Below are 21238 nucleotides of genomic sequence, written 5' to 3'. Positions count from 1 at the left end.
AACATGGAAGACCGATCCGATTCCTTTAGCCAATCAAGCCACTCACTAGTGGTGTTCGTAGTGCTATCTTTAGGAACAGATCCATCATAACCCCGAAGCAATCCGACTTCAGCTTCCAACTCATCCAAGGACACTTTAAATTTGTTGGCAATGATTCGCATATCGTCCCTGCCAATGTCTAAGCTCAGCAGTTTTCCCACTGCAGTCACAATTTTACAAGTCTTCTGTTCAAATCGCTGGTCAATGCCGGTAATCATTGAGTCTAGGAGTGGGTAAAATGAAGTTATTCTCTCCTGCTTCTCTTTTGTATCAAAGTGATGCTGGGACTCAAATCCGTCATCAATACGAGTGGACGTTTTTCTCTTCTTAACTGGGGGAATCGATATATCATTCTCTACACACATTTTCACACAGTCATTGAAAATAGATTGAAAATATTCTGGGCCACTTCTCATCGCAGCCAAAGAGTTATGCAAGCTTTTCACCCTTGTCATTTCAGTAAGTAAGTTGAGATCTGGAGCTTGAAGAGCCTTACTCACTTTTACCACCATCTGGAGAATAGGATACTTCATATGAAGGGCAAAGATGAGCTTTTATTTTAGCATCAGCAAGGTGAGTTGTTTCGATAATCTCTTGTAAAGTTGGAAAATGATGGAGTAGTTTTGTTTTACAGCAGCCACTGCTTCTGCTCTGCATGCCCATCTTGTGTTTGACAGTGACTTCAAAGTCTTCAACTGGGATCCTACTTCTTGTTAAATCTTCTCCATTACTGCATGTCACACAGGACTCCCCTCCACGAAGGCATAAAGAGTCTGAATAACACCAAAAAAATCAAAGACAGTTCTGTTTTGTTTACTTGAAGTGCATGCATCTACTAGGACAAGGTTCAAACAATGCGCATAACAGTATACATAGAATATTTCACTGTTTCTTTCTTTATATTTCATTTGAACTCCCGCAGTACATCCAGACATAGTAAATGCACCATCAAAACAGACAGACATCACTGATGACCAGTCAATTTTAAGAATGCCAAGGACGTCATTTAACTGGTCAAAAATAGACTGAGCATCAACTGTTAATAGTCTCTGAACAGACACAAAATGTTCAACTGAACTATGTTTTTCATTGTCAAAATACCGCACCACAATGGACATCTGTTCATGGTGTCCACAGTTAGTAGTGTCATCGGCAATTATTGAGACCATTTTTCCATTCCATGAAGACACAATCTTTTGTTGCACAACATTGTGCAAGGCCACAATTAAATCATTTTGGATGCGATTACTCAGATCGGTAGCTTTTTGAGGAGATTGTTGCACATGCTTTGCCATTACGGGGATCATATTTTTGGAGCATATTGACTGCTTTTTCATTGTGACCCCTGAATGGTCTCCCACCTTTCACCAAACACAGAACAATGTCAATCAGTCGCTCCATTACACTTCAGTTATGGCACCGTTCTTCTTCTCGTTTAGACAGATAAGCCTGCTGCTTGCCCTCATCCAACAATACATCTATAGGTTTCCCTTCATTACAGCTCAACACATGAGATTTTGATAGTTGGTGGTTTTTAAAACATACGTTAGCCCTATGCCAGTTTCTGAATCCCTTATCAATAAATGCTGGATCAGTGTGACCTTTGTTTGCTGCATCATTAGAGGAGAAGAAATGGCACTAAAAGCAAAATGCTGCGTCCTTTGATGGGCTATATTCTAACCACCTATACTTTTAATACCAATCGGACTGAAAACTTCGTTTATTCCCTATTTTACTTCTAGTAAACATGCTCAATCTAGGCAGATAAGGACCTCTAGATAATCGAGACTGGCGTTCTAATCTAGTTTTTGGAATATCACAGACCGGGTCATCAGATGGAATGTTTGATGGCTTTGAATAGGAACTACACTGACCTGAACTAAGAGACAAAGTCTGTTTCTGTTGGTCATTACTCAGTTTATTGAACGCATTGGAACTGATGGCGGCATTATCTTCACGCAAGTTCTTAACCGAGGAGTCAGAGGTATTTGAACTACTATCAGCACATTCATTATAATTCAGTTTGTCTGCTCCTTTTCTTATCTTAACAATGAACCGATCCATATTTTAAAATTAAAAGGCGGTATCATACGATTGAATTAAAATGTAAAGCCACTGGCTTGTTATGTTATTTCAGTAGAGTACATGTGACAAAGATTACAAACACTGTAAACATTGCACTGGGCACGCCTAACACGGCCGCTTATATAGGTCAAAGAATTTTCTAAAATAGTAGTCAGAAGGGGGAGGGGAGGACCAATGGTAATACAGTGCTGCAGTAGTGGGGACGCAGGCTGTGAGCGAATGCGGGCTTTCCATACGTTTCTACAACATCTATATTAGCAATTGGGTGCTTATTGCATAATACAACAATCCATACTTTAAAACTAAAAGAGCGTATCATGCGATTAAATTAAAATGCAAAGCCACTTTTTTTTTTGAGACATTAGGGTGTGCCTGGGCACACCCGGCACACTCTGTACGCACGCCTATGCTACTGAGTATCCAAAAATAGTAAGGAGTCCAAAAAGACTGTACTAAAACCTCAGGGCAAACAGCCTCTGTGGAGGGTGAGGTCATAAATCATGCTTTCATTTGCCTATCATCATCAATTCCATCTTTCCAGATTTTATCTTGAGCTCTCTCTCTGTCATCCTAGGTCCCTGTTTTCCTCAGGCACTGCAGTAGGCATATCGCACAGTCTATGAGTGATGAGGAGACATTGCTATTAATGGCACTTTGAGTATCTTTCCATGATTCCACGCAGTGACTTTATACATGAACTGAACAAGAGAGGTGACAAGATTGAGGATTGAAGGACATCACAGATTAAAGCCCTTATTGAACACCTTACTAGTTACTGAAAGATGATCAGTTCTTCTCCCTACCTACCCATTATGGTAGGATGTGTTTTCCTTTTTAAAATGTTTTATTTTGGGAAAGCAAAATCAAACTACACACATTTTACATGGTACTTTGCCAGAATGAGGCAGACTCTATAGTATGTTGGACAAGAACTATTTGAGTTCAAGACAACTCATGTTAGACCTGATTGAACACTCTATGAAAATATTCCTAATGCAGACATTTCTAATGCACCTTAATTCACACTTTTGCTGTTGGAGCCAATTCATACCTTAATGCACACAAGGGAAGTGAAAGAAGAATGGAACACTAAGAATTTTAGCCACTGACTTTTCAGGGCCTACTTTTCATTGTTCAAAATGCATTCACTACAGAGTTAGCTAAGCTTAGTATGTAAGGTTTGGATATGCTGACAGTATCTGTATTCACTACGTGCTTCTTGCTAGTGATTAGCAACAATACTTTGTACTACTTTAGCTCTTTTAATCCAAGGATTTGAAAGCATTTACCAAACATTAATGAATTAAGGCTCACAGTATCCTATGAGGCAGATATTATTACTATTATTTCCATTTTACAGATGGAGACAGAGAAGTAAAGTGACTTGTCCCAGGAGAGACAGTATGACTGTGACAAACCTGTATTATTAGAACCTGATAAAGTCCTGTGCTTCAGTTACAACAGCAACCTCTCTTTCCCAAGTTACACTGGAATTCAATATATTGCATAATATTTTTTCCCATTTGAATTAAGAATGGTCAAACTGTTTCTTCTCTCATGTATATGTAACGTAATCAGGTCCAAGATATTTGTAAATTAAAAAGTCTTGGTTTTCCAGCTGTAGCTTTATTCTAAATATTAGTAAAATTATCTTAATACCTAGGAGCCTCAGTCATGTACTAGGACCCCATTGTACTAGGCACTGTACAAAGAGAACAGAAATATGGTCTCTGGTCCCAAGAGCTTACAATCTAAGTGCAACACAAGAGACAACAGATGGGTACAGACAGACCCACGGCAGAATACAAGGAAACAATGAGACAATATTGGTCAGCTTGACAGGCAGTGGTCTCAGCACAACAGCAGCCTAACCGCTGTCATGGATTTTGTACAGCTCATGGCAAAGAAAGGTTTTAAGAAGTGATTTGAAGGAAGATGAGTTAGTTCTGCTGATGTTACGGGGAGCTCCTCCAAAGTGAGAAAGGCCACATGGGAGGAAACATAAATGTTCTTGTTTGAAATTTAACAAGATGACAATAGGGTGCATTATGGGTCAACCAGAGACAGGGGCTGACCTTTCTATAGTGAATGAGAGATGATAGGAAGAGTGGGGACATGCTGTGAACATGTAAGGGTCCAGAGGTAGAGAAGTCTTTCTATAAATATTGCTATTTTGCTTCTTTATTTTTCTCCCTGCCTTTGATAAAAAAGATCTATTACAATTTTCTTCTTATTTTGACTACTTTACATAGTGAAAACAAGGTGTATTTAGCACAAAACGCTTTTGATGGCTTTTTCCACACACACACCTGTCATTTATAAATCTGATCACTGGCAAATTACCATCAGCTGAAAAAACAGTATGTATAACCACCTCATGAAAACATTTTCCTCTACAAGCAGGTTATGTAAATTACAATATTACCAAACAGTAGTTGGCTTGTAAGTTTGTGGAATTTATTACTCTATTTATTTTAAATAGGAAAGATACTTATCTAAGGAATCTCTAAACTGAAAAAACCATTTGGTAATTTAGATACAAAAGAACTGAAAGAAGGAAAGAAACACATATACTTTAGGTGAATTTGTGTATATTTTACTTTGTTTCATCATCAATATATGAAAGCTGCCGTATTTTAAATTACTTTTTCAGTTTTATACAAATATTCTTTTCAATCTTTCAATATCCTTAAGAATTTGATTGTTTCTTCAAATGATATCCATCAGAATCTAGCTCATATTAGCAACTGGTTCACCTAGGTACAATATACAAACAAAACATAAAATAAATAATAGTTTTTCTAAGAGGAAAAGTGAATTTCTACTCTGTAAAGAGACTTCGTTAAAAATGGTAGCAGATGGTTCTCCACTTATTGTCTCAATTATTTCCATATCAAATTCTATAACTGCCAGTCTCTCAAATTTGGCCTAAAAGCTGAAAAAGTCAAGTATTCCCAATAGTAGATTCTGAAGGCCAAATGTTGTCATCATTTGGACCTCTGTACCCACATCTTCGTCAAATTGTACCCTCAGTTACATCTTGGCTACCCTATTGCCTTCAGTGGGGCTGCACAGGTGTAACCAGGTGCATAATTTCAGCTTTGCTGGCTGCATGCATGGCCCGGAACATAGTTAACATTTTGGTTGATTATGCCTAGTTTACTCTCCCAGAGCTGTACTGATTTTAGACTGCAAGATTGACTATTAAAAAAAAATCTGTTTTTATCACTTAAATAAGCAGTTATAAACTGATCTGAAGATATACCGGGATCTAGGATCTACTAAATAAGAATGTGCCAGAAGTGGTTAAAGTTTAGTATAAAGTCTGAATTGTGGAAATGGAAGAGTCTCTAAATTTGAAAAGGATACTCAAATATAGCACTACAGCTTTAAGCCTGATGATTTTATAATTTAATCATTTATTTTTGTTTTTTTCACCCTTTACAAATATTTGGTGAAATGTCAAGGCCCTGATGCAGAACAACGAAAGCTTGCATCCAACTTTTCCTAAAAAGACCCTCTGGTTGCTTCTCTTCATACTAAAAGTTTTCATTTCTTCCACTGATTGACCCTGTACTTTGAAAACTAGTTAGGATACAACACCATCTCTAGGATGTAGGCAAATGTAATCTCTATTTTGCAGATGGGCTATCAAAGTCTGAAACTATGATCTGTAAAAAAGTATGAAACTCATAAAAAAATAAGCAACTCAAAGATTCACCAAACTGTCCACCATCTGCAACAGGTCAGATAACACTTCAAACACACTATCAAGGAGGAGAAGAATGCCTTTAACATTTATGACACAAAGCACCAATCTCCTATGCCAGTGGTCTCCAAAGTGGGGTGTGCAAGAGGATCCTTGGGAGTGTGAGGCAGGAGGAGCTTTTTTTTTTTCCCTTCGTCCGAGCAGCCTTTTTTTTTTTTTTGCTTCGGCAGTTCGGGCAGGAGTCAAGCAGCGTATTTTTTGTGTGCGCGCGCTTCGGCAAAAATGGTAGAGCCGGCACAGCAGGGGGGAGGTGTGCTCAAAAATTTTTTACTGATAAGGGTGCGCGATCAGAAAACTTTGGAGACCACTGTCCTATGCTACTGCTGTCAGCCAACCTTATATGACCACTAGTCTCTGCCACACAGATTTCATCTGTCAGAGGTCATCTATATTTTAAAATAACTGATAAGTGTCCTCTCATAATCCATATAAACCAATCACAGGTTGATCATCATGGACAGAAGATAGTTATTAATAATCAATTAAAAACCCCTAGTATGAGCTGAAATATCAGTACAGACTTAACTTTATTCACCTCAGCAGTCAAAGTCATTGGGACAACTCAAGTGGTTAAGTTTAAGCAAGTGTTTGTTAGCACGACTGGGTGTTAGCATAGCATTTGCTCTACAGTCATGCATTCTATTGGCTTATCCCTAAGCCCAGCTAAATCAAAGGGAGACTTTCCACAGACTTCAAAAGGCTTTGATCAGCTTTGCCATAAATAGTTTTTGCTTTTTTACCTTTCTGCTGGTCTTCTGTCTCATTAAGTTCTTTTTGTGCTTCTTCAATTTTGTCTGTTTAAGAAAAAAATACATCATATTAACATATAAAATAAAGTTGTAAAAAAGTCATTTCTTGAAAATATCTGCTTGGTGTTAACATGCTAACTACTTTCTTGGATTATCTCATTGACATTTACAGGCAATATATCATTCACCTGTAAATAAATATATCGTGTAAGTCATACAAGACATTACACTAATACTGCCAAGTAAAATCTAGCACCTACATTTGCTAAATTGCTACTGATATATTAACATACACAGAATAAGAACTAAAGGAATAAAAGCATTGCTATGGGATACGCAGTTGATAAGTAAACCAAAACATGTTCACATTATCTGCAGTAACTCATGTAGTCCAATGGACTACATAAAAAAAATAGGTATTAATGTGAATTACTGACATATAAAACATTTTAACACATCTTAGAAAACATCAACTGAGTGCTGTTAAAATGTTACAATGTTATTACAGCATTAAGGATTATGGTAATGTAAAATCACAAACAAGATTTGTTTTTCCATAAATACTGATGTGGATAGAATCAAAAGGCCCAACTGCGCTTCCCCATGGTAAAGCCCAAGGACAAGGCAAAGGGACGGAAATTGTTCCATCAGCTGTGTGTGGTTTATCCAACTATGGAACTGTCCTACATAACCCATGGACCAGCAAGAGGGCCCTCTGTGCAGAGAACCTGTGCCTTCATGCTAGCTGCGCTCCCAGCAACCCACCCCTACCAAGGGATCCAACGGAGCCATAGTGGCAAGGCTGCTGCAGTGGGCATCGGTACCATGACACCTCATCATGTGTGCGTGCAAGCGGGGATGAAGAGTAGTGGGAAATTAATACAACCTTGAGATGTATTTCTTTTTTTACTGAACTCTGATGGATGTGCAGGTGGAAGAAGACACACATTTCCCGGCCCAGCCTCCCCACATGCAGATCTATGGTCCTGCAAACAGCCCTCCAGGTGCTCTGTGGGAAAAGAGGGGGTGGTGGGGAATGCTGCTCCAGAAGTAGCCGAGCCTGTACTCCACAAGGGAGCAGGGAATCTGCACGCAGATCTCTTCCCAAGGAAGATCGCATGAACCCAATCAGGTTCAAAGACTTCTAGGTATAACTATGCCTCAGTCTCATCTTAAATAAGACAGATAGTAGATAATGTTTTCACCCCTCAGCTCACAGAGAGCCGTGGAAGTTAATCTCAGTTTTTCTACATCTGTGATGTAGTATCTTTTATATGCATTCTACGTCAATCTTAAATATGCATACAACATCTTAGGGAGTGAGTTTGTTTTTTAAATTTAATATCCCCAAATATGAAACAACACACACACGGGTAAACTTGGACATTCCTATGCAAACACCTAAAAACAAAGTGACTGAAGATATGAACCAATTCAGGTTTTACTTATCTGTCGAGACCTGAGTTCAGATTATAGAATTTAGATATGAGGTAAATTTTTCAAAAGCACCTACGTGATTTAGAAGGCCAAGTCCCATTGGACAGCCCATAGTTTGTGGTGAGGCAGAATTGCACTGCTGCAGGGGAATCACTGGCTTTAAAGGTGAAGTGCATTTAAAGGGTGTAGTACACTCAGATATCTTGATTTTCACACTGGAGGGATGGAACCTTAGCTCTGGATACTCCCCACCCTCTTTCAGGTAAGTTGTTCCTGGTGGGGAGCATCTTGGTAGTAGCTAGTGTACTCTCAGGAGAACAGGAGCTGCAGTTCTGGCTGGCCTTACCTCCTCCCACTACCCAGTGTGAGGCCATGTAAGCATCCACCATAATCTATCCCCTAGTGAACTTTTCCATGATAGACTTTGCTTTCTTACTGTCTTTCCTAATATCTGAGAGACTAAACAATAACACACCATAAAGATTTGTTAGGGTTTGGCTCACTGGCACTATTTGTAAATAACTGATGTAACAGCCTGCAGTTATTTTTCAATATTTTTTTTTAATTTTTAAAAAAAATTAAAGGAAGAGAACTATAATACAAATACTCTTTTATGGGTTCGGAGAGAAAGTGCTGTACGAGTTATTCCATCTTGTACTTTTAACTCTCAAAACTAACAAGATACAGGATTCGTATTCACTATGCACACAGAGGCCCGATCCTTCAAACATTTACACTTGCGAATAACATCACTTCTGTTAACAGTCCCAGCCAATACAATGGGATAGCTTGTGCACATTTAGAGGACTGACCCCCAAATTTATATCAAATTAAACAGCCAAAAAAGTCTACAACTGTAGTCCTACGGGCGAACTCCTGCCCCCATTTAGGTCAATAGGTTTTTGTCATTGACTTCAGTGGGAGCTGGATGTGACCCACAGCCTGCAGCAGAAAGTTTTATTTAAAATTTGTTAGTTGTTTAGTTGTGATTAGTTGCTTACCATAAACATTAGCAAACCAGAAACCAGCACTTTGGAGGCATATACCATACATATTAGATGCTTGTAGATACGCAAAAATTAAGTACATTACATATAAAAGACTGTCTCAAAACCAAATCAATATGCAGTAATTTGTATAGCGGGCCTGATCCTGTGAGGTGCGGAGTTGAGGGTTGTCAGCAGCTTGCAGCATCAGGCCCCCAACGATGAATCTATTGCAAGAGGCAGCATTAAGGAGTTGTTCACATATCTAGTCATGCTGACTGACATTATACAATACAGACTTTATAGATTTATATCTTCTCAGAGCTGGACATAACTGAAATGTACCCTGTTATTATTTTAATGTTTTCCCCTGGGAAAAGATCTGTCGAAGACAATTATTAAAAAAAATGTAAAATATGAAGCATCAAAGGTGCAGTTTTTATACACACCTTTCACGATTGCTTTCATGGGAGAGAGAGAAATACAACCTCTTTGACAATTTTATTTTACTGTTCTTCTAAAGATTATTTCTTTAATTACTTAAAAACTACTCAAGATAGTTAAGTCCCAGGCAGACTGTGAAGAGCTACAAAAGGATCTCTCAAAACTGGGTGACTGGGCAATAAAATGGCAGATGAAATTCAATGTTGATAAATGCAAAGTAATGCACATTGGAAAACATAATCCCAACAATACTTATAAAACGATGGGGTCTAAATTAGCTGTTACCGCTCAAGAAAGAAATCTTGGAGTCATTGTCGATAGTTCTCTGAAAACATCCACTCCATGTGCAGCAGCAGTCAAAAATGCAAACAGAACGTTGGGAATCATTAAGACGGGATAGATAAGAAGATAGAAAATACCATATTACCTCTATATAAATCCATGGTACACCCACATCTTGAAAACTGCATACAGATGTGATCGCCCCATCTCAAAAAAAGATATATTGGAATTGGAAAAGGTTCAGAAAAGGGCAACAAAAACTATTAGGGGAATGGAACGGCTCCGTATGAGGAGAGATTAATAAGACTGGGACTTTTCAGCTTGGAAAAGACGACGACTAAGTGGGGATATGATAAAGGTCTATAAAATCATGACTGGTGTGGAGAAAGTAAATAAGGAAGTGTTATTTATTCCTCATAACGCAAGAACTAGACGTCACCAAATGAAATTAATAGGCAGCATGTTTAAAACAAACAAAAGTAAGTATTTTTTCCACACAATGCACAGTCAACCTGTGGAACTCCTTGCCAGAGGATGTTGTGAAGGCCAAGACTAACAAAAGTTCAAAAAAGAACTAGGTAAGTTCATGGAGGATCGGTCCATCAATGGCTACTAGACAGGAGGGGCACGGATGGTGTCCCTAGCCTCTGTTTGCCAGAAGCGAGGAATAGGAAACAGGGAATGGATCTCTTGATGATTACCTGTTCTGTTCATTCCCTCTGGGGCACCTGGCATTGGCCACTGTCAGAAGACAGGATACTGGGCTAGATGGACCTTCAATCTGACCCAGAATGGCTACTCTTATGTTCTTATGTACTTAACAGTTGAAGCACCAAGATATTTTATTAATATCTATATGACACATTTTAAAGTATATTACATCACTGGGATTCACAGGCAATCTGGAAATGAACACTGTCTACATTCTTCCAGCCCTGACTGGTATTTGTGAACCAGATAATCTTTAAGATTCCTAAGATGCTACTTAGCAATCGAAAACTGTAAGTGGGATATCCACCTCATTTCCCCATATGTTTTGGCATATACACAGCACATAAGACATAATGTTTGCCTTTCTTCAGATAATTTAGCAGGTTTTCCATCTCAATGTATATTTGAATATACTAAGAGCTACAAAATTGCATTCTACTTAGATCTTCAGGAGGACTATTAAGAAGTATTTTGAGCTCCTTAAATGCATTCTGTTTTCCTTATTTCAAATAAACTATAACAAGTGCCCATCAGAAATTCCTAACCACTTGTAGCATAGTCTGTTACCCTAAGCAATGAGAAGCTGATAATGGAAATAATAACTAGGTAACTACACATTTTGTATGCAGCCAAGAAATTTTTTTCACTTCCTGCAAGTCCTGCTATGTCCTTCAATAAATTACTATTGCATACAAGTGTTTCTTTGCAACATATGCATCACTACAGATGAGTTTCAAGCATTCTGAACTTAGAAAAACTTCAATATTGTACTGACAGAGAGCCATTCTGAAATACTACAAGGAGTCCGGTGGCACCTTAAAAACTAATCTGTTAGTCTTTAAGGTGTCACTGGACTCATTGTTTTTGTGGATACAGAGTAACATGGCTACCCCTCTGATTCTGAAATACTGAACAGAGTGGCCAAACAAGCAAGAATAATGCAACACAAAATTTACTTCCATCACATATTTGGTAAGTGCTGTTTAATTTTTAATTGTTATTATAATTTTAATTATTTTTAAGATTTAATTTTAATACTTCATAACACTTTACTACAGCACTCTGACTAAATCTTTGCTGAGAAGTGAGAACGAGAAGCTTCCAAATTTATTTGTACCTGAGGTGTATGGATTAGCATGGGTCTAATTTACTGAAAATGTCATTGAGTACTACCTGTTTGCAGCAATACTTACCAGACAGATACCTTTACTAATCATGTATAGAACACTGCAAATGTTCATAGCACTTTATAAAGCTGAACAAGGTATGTACCCCACCTCAAGGATTTTACACTCTAAGGCCTAGTCTACACCTGAAACGTATGTCAGCCTAGCTACATCGTGCAGGGCAGTAAAAAATTCCATGCCCTGAGCACCATGCTTAGGTAGACCTAACCCCCAGTGTACACGCAGCTAGGTCAACTGAAGGATTCTTCTGTTAAGCTAGCTATTGCCTCTCAGAGGAGCAGATTACGGACATTGATGGAAAATCCTCTTCCATCAATGTAACAAAAAACAAAGAGTCTACACTATGGCACTACAGCAGCACACTTACATCATTTTAGCTGTGTTGCTGCAGCGGCAGTAGCGTAAACACGGCCTAAGCCACTAATTCTAAAACCGATCTGACAGACAAGCGTGAGAGGAATTATGTCCCCTTAATGACAAAACTGTATACCGTACTGTATCTTTTACACATTTATAACCATTAGTTCTCGTCTATACTGAGAAACTGCATTGTGTTTAAAGATGTATTAGCTAAACACATTTTAATTAACATGATGTTACATATGATTTTACCCTAAGTGGGATTCCTACTGTTAACCACTACTAGATAACGTGTTGCTTCTGTCAACACCAGAAACTAAGCTGTATTTAACATCAAATTAGTTAAAATGTCCTAGCTAACACATTTTCCATCTGTAGACATGGCCTCAGGATATGTCTGATAAAACAATATATTCGGCTTTTTCAATTACAGGAATAATTGGTTTACTGTGAAGGTTTTTGGAGTTAGATTACATAATATATTTTCAAGCTCTACACAAAAGTTATAAATACTTCTTCCCTATTTCTCTTTAGAAAAGCATCAGGTGTACTAAAAATAACTTACTAAATAACATTAAATTATTAATGTCATTTTCATAGATTCTAGTCTGACCTGCTGTAAAAAACAGTCCACAGAACTTCCCCAAAGTAATTCCTAGAGCAGATCTTTTAGAAAAAAAATCCAATCTTGATTTATACCCACCATGAACTTGGTAAGTTGTTCCAATCGTTAATTACTCTTAATGTACGCCTTACTTTGTCTGAATTTTTCTAGATTCAACTTCCAGCCATTGCATCGTCTTATACCTTTCTCTACTAGACTGAATAGCCCATTATCAAATATTTGTTCCTCATTTAGATACTTATAAACTGTGATGAAGTCACACCTTAACCTTCTTTCTGTTAAGCTAAATAGATTGAGCTCCTTGAGTCTATCGCTATGAGGCATGTTTTCTAATCCTTTAATCATTCTCGTGGCTCTTCTCTGAACTCTATCTAGTTTATCAATGTTCTTCTTGAATTGTGGACACCAGAACTGTACACAGTATTCCAGCAGTGGTCCCACCAGTGTCAAATACAGAGGTAAAATAACCTCTTTACTGCTACTTGAAATTTCCTTGTTTTGGCATCCAAGGATTGCATTATTCCCTTTTGACCATAGTGTCACAATGGGAGATCATGTTCAGCTGATTATCCAAAATTACCCCTAAATCTTTTTCAGAGTCTCAGCTTCCCAGGATAGTGTCTTCCATCCTCTAAGGACAGCCTACATTCTTTGTTCCTAGTTATATACCTTTATGTTTAGCCAAGCCACATTAAAAAACATAGGGTAAGTCTATACTGCAGTAAAAGACCTGCAGCTTGCGATAATGGAGAGAGGCAGGAGTAAGCTGGAGAAAAAAAAACGGGCAGACAGAAAACAATATCCAGAATCAAATTGTCCAATGCAGTCTGATAACACCACTGGCACACAAGTATTCTAAAAGTTGGGGGCAGGGAGACTCCACCTGAGTCTCTAAGCTGCCACGCAGTCTGGCACCAGCCAGGGATTTCTCTACTACTTCCAAGGAATGGATTTGTCCTGGTAACTCTGCTCTTCTTCCCTCGCACCCACAGACTTAGACGAGTGCTTGGGTCCTGGTCCCCCTTGAGAAGACACACCCCAGGGCTGGCCTCATAGATTTTCACTCTTCACTGGTACCTCTCCTTATTTTAGTCACATTGTAGTACAAATACACCATCAATATCAAGATACAAAAACTATATTTAAATCTGAGCAGGCAATGGCAGCATCAGCTCTTATATCATTGCCAGGAGAAAACATTTAGCTCCTTATAGACCTGCTTATCTTGACTCTAGTAAAACAAAACCAAAAACCATTTCACGACCACTGCTTTGACCAGAATAATCCTGCTAACAAATGCATCTGATTTTCTTCTTGCTTTAGGGAATTGGATACAGTACCCTCTTAAAATGTGTTTCACTAGTGAACTACTACTTCTGCTGCATTTTTATTCAATTCCACAGCTGTTGTTTGTAAAACACAGTTTAGAAAATTATTACATACAGTATGGATTACGCGATACAAAATTTAGGAGAGAATTCTGAGTAAGATAACATCCATCTGCCCATCAACCAAGGCTTTTATATTCCCTCATCACGTAGTGTTTGAGCACCTGTGAGATAGACCCACCTGTTACAATTGGAAGTGTCAAGTCAATCACACATTAGTACAGCAAAAAGATTCAGGTGAGTTAACTGAAACTTTTAATTGTATTAATTACGCAGCATTTTCATTAAACATCACTTCCTAGGCAATAAATACCATTTTACATCTCAGATTTATGTTATTAAAAATAACCTGGTTTTCTAATAAAGCCATCTTTGACAAGCATCCAACATAAGGATCATTCCGTGTCAGATTCTTTCTTCAGCAGCACAAGTTATATCTAAAACATTATACCCTATCACAGAGAGAACTGCCAACTTCAGATATATATGGTATTTTCCTTGAAAGTCACTTGTATTCTATTCTGTATACGTTCTTATACCATACTCATCAACATAGTATGAGCACCTTCCAGTTATCTATTAAACTAATATCTGGCATATGTTAATTGTGCTCTTATCCTCTCCCCAGGGGGAGAAGTGTGTGCAGTGAAGTGTCTTGTTTTGATAGGGTTGTGCGTTTGTTTTTTGTGGGGATTTGAGGGGGGTTATTTTTTATAATATGCATTTTCCTATGTTAGAGAAGACAAGGTTGAAGAAGTGTGTCTTGCACTTGAATGTGGTGAGGTGTGTAAAGGAGCAAGTTAATCTATGAGCGAGTAGGTGTAGTAGCTGTAAGAGCTGTAAATCCCTTGTACTGAAGATTGTTTTGCTAGTCCAAACCTCCCACCACTACCTTCCTGCCACAGAATCCAACCCTGTGAAATAGACAATTAGCAATAAAAAGTCACAAAAATTATGTTACCAAACATCTTTCGTTCTGACATGAACATGCTCCATCACAAACCTCATCACATCCAAGTGCAAGACACATTTCTTCAACCTTGTCTTCTCTAACATAGCAACATGCATATTAAAAGAAAAATATACCGTCCAAAACACAGACCCCGAAACAAAGCCCTATCAAAACAAGACACTTCATTGCATATACTTCTCCCCCTGGGGAGAAGATAAGAGCACAATTAACACATGTCAAATGTTAGTTTAATGCATGACTGGAAGGTGCTCGTACTATATTGATGAGCACAGTATAAGAACACATATTAAATAATTTTAAGTCAAATGTCTGTCTGAAAGTGCTTTACTTAATAGTGCTACAAGTAACATCCATGATTATTGTAACTAAAAGACTAGACTGGACAATAATTGCCCCTATTTTTCAGGTTTGTGAACTGGACACTGCTTTTGTATATTGTCAGTTTCACCGTTTCCCGGTACAGTCAGTTGTCTCTCACCATGTGGCTCTTTCATGCAGCATCAGGGAATGAAAAAAAAGTTCTTACAAATGAGACAATGTGTTTTGATCCTAAAAATTGGCAGGCAGATTCAGAGAAGGTTTAATTGCTGAAACTACCTATTATAAATGTTTAAGTATTAATATTTTGAGTTTAAGGTATTTCTTTAGGTGTAAAGTATTCTACCAGCCATTATCTATTTGATCAGCGACTTATCAGACAAAAGTGTTTCAGTGAAATTTTCATTAACCTTTTTCTTACTGTTGACTTTGAACACTATCAACATACTATGTGTCCTAAATTATTATTTGTTGTCATTTAAAAATTAAAATAAAAAAAACAAACAAAACACAAAAGATAGAAAATAAAATAATCTTCTCACTCATTTTTATTTTAAGAAATGCTTTGCATTTTTAAAAATAGGTTTGATTATGTTAAATAACATGCTTTATAATTTTCAGACTAAATGTACATAAGCAGTGAACATACGTACCACATTAGTGAAAAATTCAGTGCCGTAACTGTGTATATATTAAACGTAATACACAAAAGCTCCAATCTTATGATCATGTGTGTGTTACTTTAAGCATAAGACACAAGATGAGTGAGATGCTATCTTTTATTGGACCCAACTTCTGTTGGTGAATGAAACAAGCTTTTGAACTACAGATAGCTCAGTGGGACTTATGCATAAATTATGTGTGTTTGAAAAATCAGGTCCAAAGTCAATCCTCCACACTATGAATTTAATCACCTCCACAATGTTATCTTATATTGATACTATTTGCTTTTTTATACTGTTTGAATTGATTATTAAACTTGCTCAAAAATAAGCTCACAAAGATAGATAGATCCTTGGATGACGACTACGTGCATCACTAGGTTAGAAAAATAAAAAACAAACAACCCAAAGAATTAAGTGTCTTCTAATCTGTGGGGACAACCAAAACCCACAGTTACTATCAAGCAAACCATTCAGAAGTAAAGATGGTGAAAGATCACCAGCTGAATCATCTGATGAAGGCATCCTTTTACATTGTATGAGTAAGTATATTATGTAATCGCTTTAGTTTTCATTACACTGAAGGATAGTGACTATCCCAGTAGTGCCACAAAGCAAGGCATTACTATGTTTACCTCAGATATTAGCTGTGACACAAGACAATTTTTTATTTATAGCTGTTTCAATTATATAACCAAGTACAAATAATGATAGCGATAGTGTCTGCACTTGCAGAGTTTCTAATCAACAAACTACTGAAATAATTACTATACTGCTATGCTGATATTCTACATAGAAAGCCAAATATTACCTATATACATAGAACTGAATGATCATTATAGCTAACATGTTCTTAATTACATAAGTTGCTAGTGGAGCCACTATTCAACATTTAATTTGTGCTTTATATGCTCTTTCTATATAACTCAATAGAGGATTTTTTTTAAAGGAACAATACAGAAACAGTATGAAAAAGGTAAATAAAAAAATGAAGGTAACCACAAGGGGCAAGTTGTTCCAGTTAAATTTGAAGAAATCAAAGAAAAAAAACACAAGTATCCATTCCAGATTCTGACAGGGAAATGGTTGAAGTAAACAAAGGCTGGTGATTTCTTAGCCAATTCATGGAATGACAAGATATCATTAGTATAGGTCTTTGGCAGGGGTTATGCTGCAGGCAAGTTGTGGAGGTATCAGTATTTTTCTTTTTTATATGATGCATCTCAGTTTACTTGATTCATATTATTCTAACTACATGGATCTGATTTTAAAAGGGGCTTTTAGAAAGAACAAGAAGAAAACTAATCAATTACTAAAGATAAAATATGGGGGGAGGAAATATTTCAAGGGTCATTAAGAGAACAATTTGCTTCTTGATTGGGATGCACCTAACCGCCTGCCTCTGCATAGATTAACAAGTTTCTATTTTTCCAAGGCTGGGGCCTAAGATCAAAGGACAATAAACAGTTTAAAAAAATCCTGCCTAGAGAGGATGGGGAGAGGTGAGTGATCAGCAACTGCTAAGGGGGAGACCCTGCAGGAGAGACACTGAGGGACAGCCTACACCGCAAAGCTTTTCCAGCAAAGCCCATTAATGGAGATACAGTTCATACTGGAAAACAGCACTATTTTGTATCATTAATAGGGCTGTCAAGAGATTAAAAAAATAAATCGCGCAATTAATCGCACTGTTAAACAATAATAGAATACCAGTTATTTAAACATTTTTGGATGTTTTCTACATTTTCAAATATATTGAATTTATTTACAACACAATACAAAGTTTACAGTGCACACTTTATATTTATTTTTGATTACAAGTATTTGCACTGTAAAAAACAAAAGAAATAATATTTTTCAATTCACCTCATACAAGTACTGTAGTGCAATCTCTTTATCATGAAAGTTGCACTTACAAATGTAGAATTATGTACAAAAAACCTCTGCATTCAAAAATAAAACAAGGTAAAATTTTAGAGCCTTCAAGTCCACTCAGTCCCACTTCTTGTTCAGCCAATCGCTCAAACAAACAAATTTGTTTATATTTGCAGGTGATAATGCTGCCCGCTTCTTGTTTACAATGTCACCCGAAAGCAAGAACAGGCATTCTCGTGGCACTGTTGTAGCCAGTGTTGCAAGATATTTAAGTCCAGATGCATTAAAGATTCATATGTCCCTTCATGTTTCAATCAATATTCAATCAATTTCAATCAATCAATACGTGTCCATGCTGATGACCGGTTCTGCTCGATAACGATCCAAAGCAGTGCAGACTGATGCATGTTCATTTTCATTATCTGAATCAGATGCCACCAGCAGAAGGTTGATTTTCTTTTTTGGTGGTTCAGGTTCTGTAGTTTCCACATCGGAGTGTTGCTCTTTTAAGATTTCGGAAAGCAAGCTCCACACCTCATCCCTCTCAGATTTTGGAAGGCGCTTCAGATTCTTAAACCTTGGGTCGAGTGCCATAGCTATCTTTAGAAATCTCACATTGGTACCTTTTTTATGTTTTGCCAAATCTGCAGTGAAAGTGTTCTTAAAATGAACAACATGCTGGGTCACCATCCGAGATTGTTATAATAGGAAATATATGGCAAAAAGTGGGTAAAACTGAGCAGGGGACATACAATTCTGCCCCAAGGAGTTCAGTCAGAAATTTAATTAACGCTTATTTTTTTAATGAGCGTCATCAGCATGGAAGCATGTCCTCTAGAAGGGTGGTTGAAGCATGAAGGGGCATATGAATGTTTAGCATAAATACCTTGCAATGCTGGCTACAAAAGTACCATGCAAATACCTGTTCTCACTTTCAGGTGACATTGTAAATAAGCGGGCAGCATTATCTCCCTTAAATGTATACAAACTTGTTTGTCTTAGCAATTGACTGAGCAAGATATAGGATTAAGCGGACTTGTAGGCTCTGAAGTTTTACATTGTTTTGTTTTTGAGTGCAGTCATGTAACAAAAATAAATAAATCTATATTTGTAAGTTGCACTTTCACAACAGAGTGCACTACAGTACTTGTATGGGATGAATTGAAAGATACTATTTCTTTTATCGTTTTTACAGTGCAAATATTTATAAGGAAAAATAATATACACTTTGATTTCAATTACTACACAGAATACAATATATATGAAAATGTAGACAAACATCCAAAATATTTAATAAATTTCAATTGGTGTTCTATTATTTAACAGTGCAATTAAAACTGCGATTAATTGTGATTAATTTTTTGAGTTAATCACGTGAGTTAACTGTGATTAATCGACAGCCCTAATTTAATTAAAATTTTGCCAAAGTTGATCTTTTTCATATTAATTATTTTGTCTCCTATTCATTTCATACTGCATGAAATGTATGTATCGGTTGTGACAAAGGTAAATTACAAGAAAGGTGGAATTGATAAAATTGAAAAGCCGTTGAAAAACTGACAACCACTCAACTAAGACCCGGGGCTAACCTAATTATAAATGAACATGGAGGTTTCTCAGTTGTTCCCATGATCAAAAAATTCTGCATTGTGTTCAATACAAAACGTGCACATTTATGTGGATGGTGAAAGTGATGCGAGTTGGCCAGTAGAACAAGATTTAGGAAACTGTATATCTGAGCGCAAAATGAAATAAAACCACAAGGATACATTACTGTTCTGTTAAAATTCCAGATGTGAACATGGGATTAGCCTTTCTAACCGATTTATCCAATAGCCACACATAGTTTTTGCTCTATTCCTAGAGCTGCAACAAATGAGTTTTGTTTAAACTAAAACTGGCAAATTAGACTCAAAGTTTGATTTTACAACTTATTTTAATTTTTTTTAAAGTTTTAAAAACTACCAAAAAATTGGTGTAAAAGTCTCCTGCAATGTGTTGAGTGACCTCAGCCCGTTCAGTTCAAGTCAAAGGAGCTGTGTGTAGTGATCACCACCTTTCCCAGGCAGTGCTCAGCAGCTCACAGGATCAGGGTCACAGTGAATAAAACTTGACAGATCTGAGCCTATTAAACCTGAAATTAGATTTCAGATGTCAATTTTTAAGGTAAAACTGAAATGCTGAGTAAAAGAATGCTGTGTGAGAAGTGTAGCAACCCAGGCAATCTTTAGGCAATATGGAGATCTTAATAAGGAAATTCTGTCAGATGTTTACAGAGGATGGAAAGTGCAGTGGTACAGACTTAAATACTCTCAAATATTCTTTGGCAACATAGCTTGAGTGGCATTCCAGCTCCAAATGGAAAATGCTGCTCATAGGTGGAGGAGAAGAATTAATCAGGGAAAATGTAAATCAGCAGGAAAGTTGTGCGTTAATTACCCTAAATCATCTGATTTAGCCAGACACTTCCCAAATTACTGCCTTGGGAATGGAAGGGAAACACACTGGCATACATGCTCATATGAGATTAGAGGCATAAGGGAGAAGTCCTGTACTGCTGCTGGCTCAAAGATAAAGAGAAATAAAATTGTCACACATCACCTCCATATTGATGCACATAACAAAATTCATTCCACACATGGACCTAAAAAATGAAAGGGAACACTGCCCTGTACTCCCATATTCACTACTTGTATATGGTTATGATATTTTGTACAAAGTACAATGTGAGAGATCATTTGAAAAGTCATGATTTGCTGAAACTCTGTCCCGTTTAAATGTGTGCATCAATGTATAGCAAGTGATGACATTTTGCTACATGTCTCGTTACTGAAACACGTTGTAAGTCTGGGAAATGCTCACGCACTAACCTTTCAGAAAAAAAGAAGGGCCTATAATCAAAAGACTTGCATGTCATCCCCAGAGAGGGCTCAAGACTCACATAGACAAAAGGTGTGAGCAAGAAATTTGCAATTCTCCTGAGACACACTACTTATTTCACAGCACCCCAGTTGGGTGGAGGGTTATGTCTGAAAGCAAGAAAAGTATAAATAGGGGACAGTGATATCATCACTTCACCTGCATCTCCTCCATCATCTTTATGCAAGGAACATCGGGAAGACAAAGAAACTCCTTTGAGGCTATGGGAGGGGTTGGTCCTAACTAGAACGCATTCTAGTTAGCAAGAACTGCGGGTGAAGTTCTGGATGAGAAATCCTTTTGCTTTTAGAATTATTAGCATGGTAAAGTTTAGGAATTAGCTTGCAATTTTATATTTTATTTTATTTTGTAACCAATACCACTTACTCACTTAAAATCTATCTTTCATTAGCTAATTAATCTGTTTTA

At 37.2% G+C, this 21238-nt stretch overlaps 1 protein-coding gene across 17 annotated transcripts in view; it reads right to left on the bottom strand.

The window, feature by feature from the left end:
• HIVEP1 (HIVEP zinc finger 1) overlaps positions 1 to 21238 on the bottom strand; it is a 240716-nt gene that overhangs the window by 70179 nt on the left and 149299 nt on the right. For 16 of the 17 annotated variants that reach the window (XM_065584976.1, XM_065584972.1, XM_065584973.1 and 13 more), the window contains one exon: positions 6634 to 6687. In XM_065584976.1, coding sequence (XP_065441048.1) covers positions 6634 to 6687 — 54 coding nt within the window. Of the gene's footprint in view, positions 1 to 6633; positions 6688 to 9936; positions 9999 to 21238 lie in introns of all 17 variants that reach the window. The other variant, XM_065584975.1, reaches the window with a different exon arrangement.

Source organism: Chrysemys picta, chromosome 2 (assembly GCF_011386835.1).
Source record: "Chrysemys picta bellii isolate R12L10 chromosome 2, ASM1138683v2, whole genome shotgun sequence".
Lineage (NCBI taxonomy): Eukaryota > Metazoa > Chordata > Testudines > Emydidae > Chrysemys > Chrysemys picta.
Note: the sequence above shows the minus strand (reverse complement) of the source record. Positions and strands in the feature narration are given on the sequence as shown.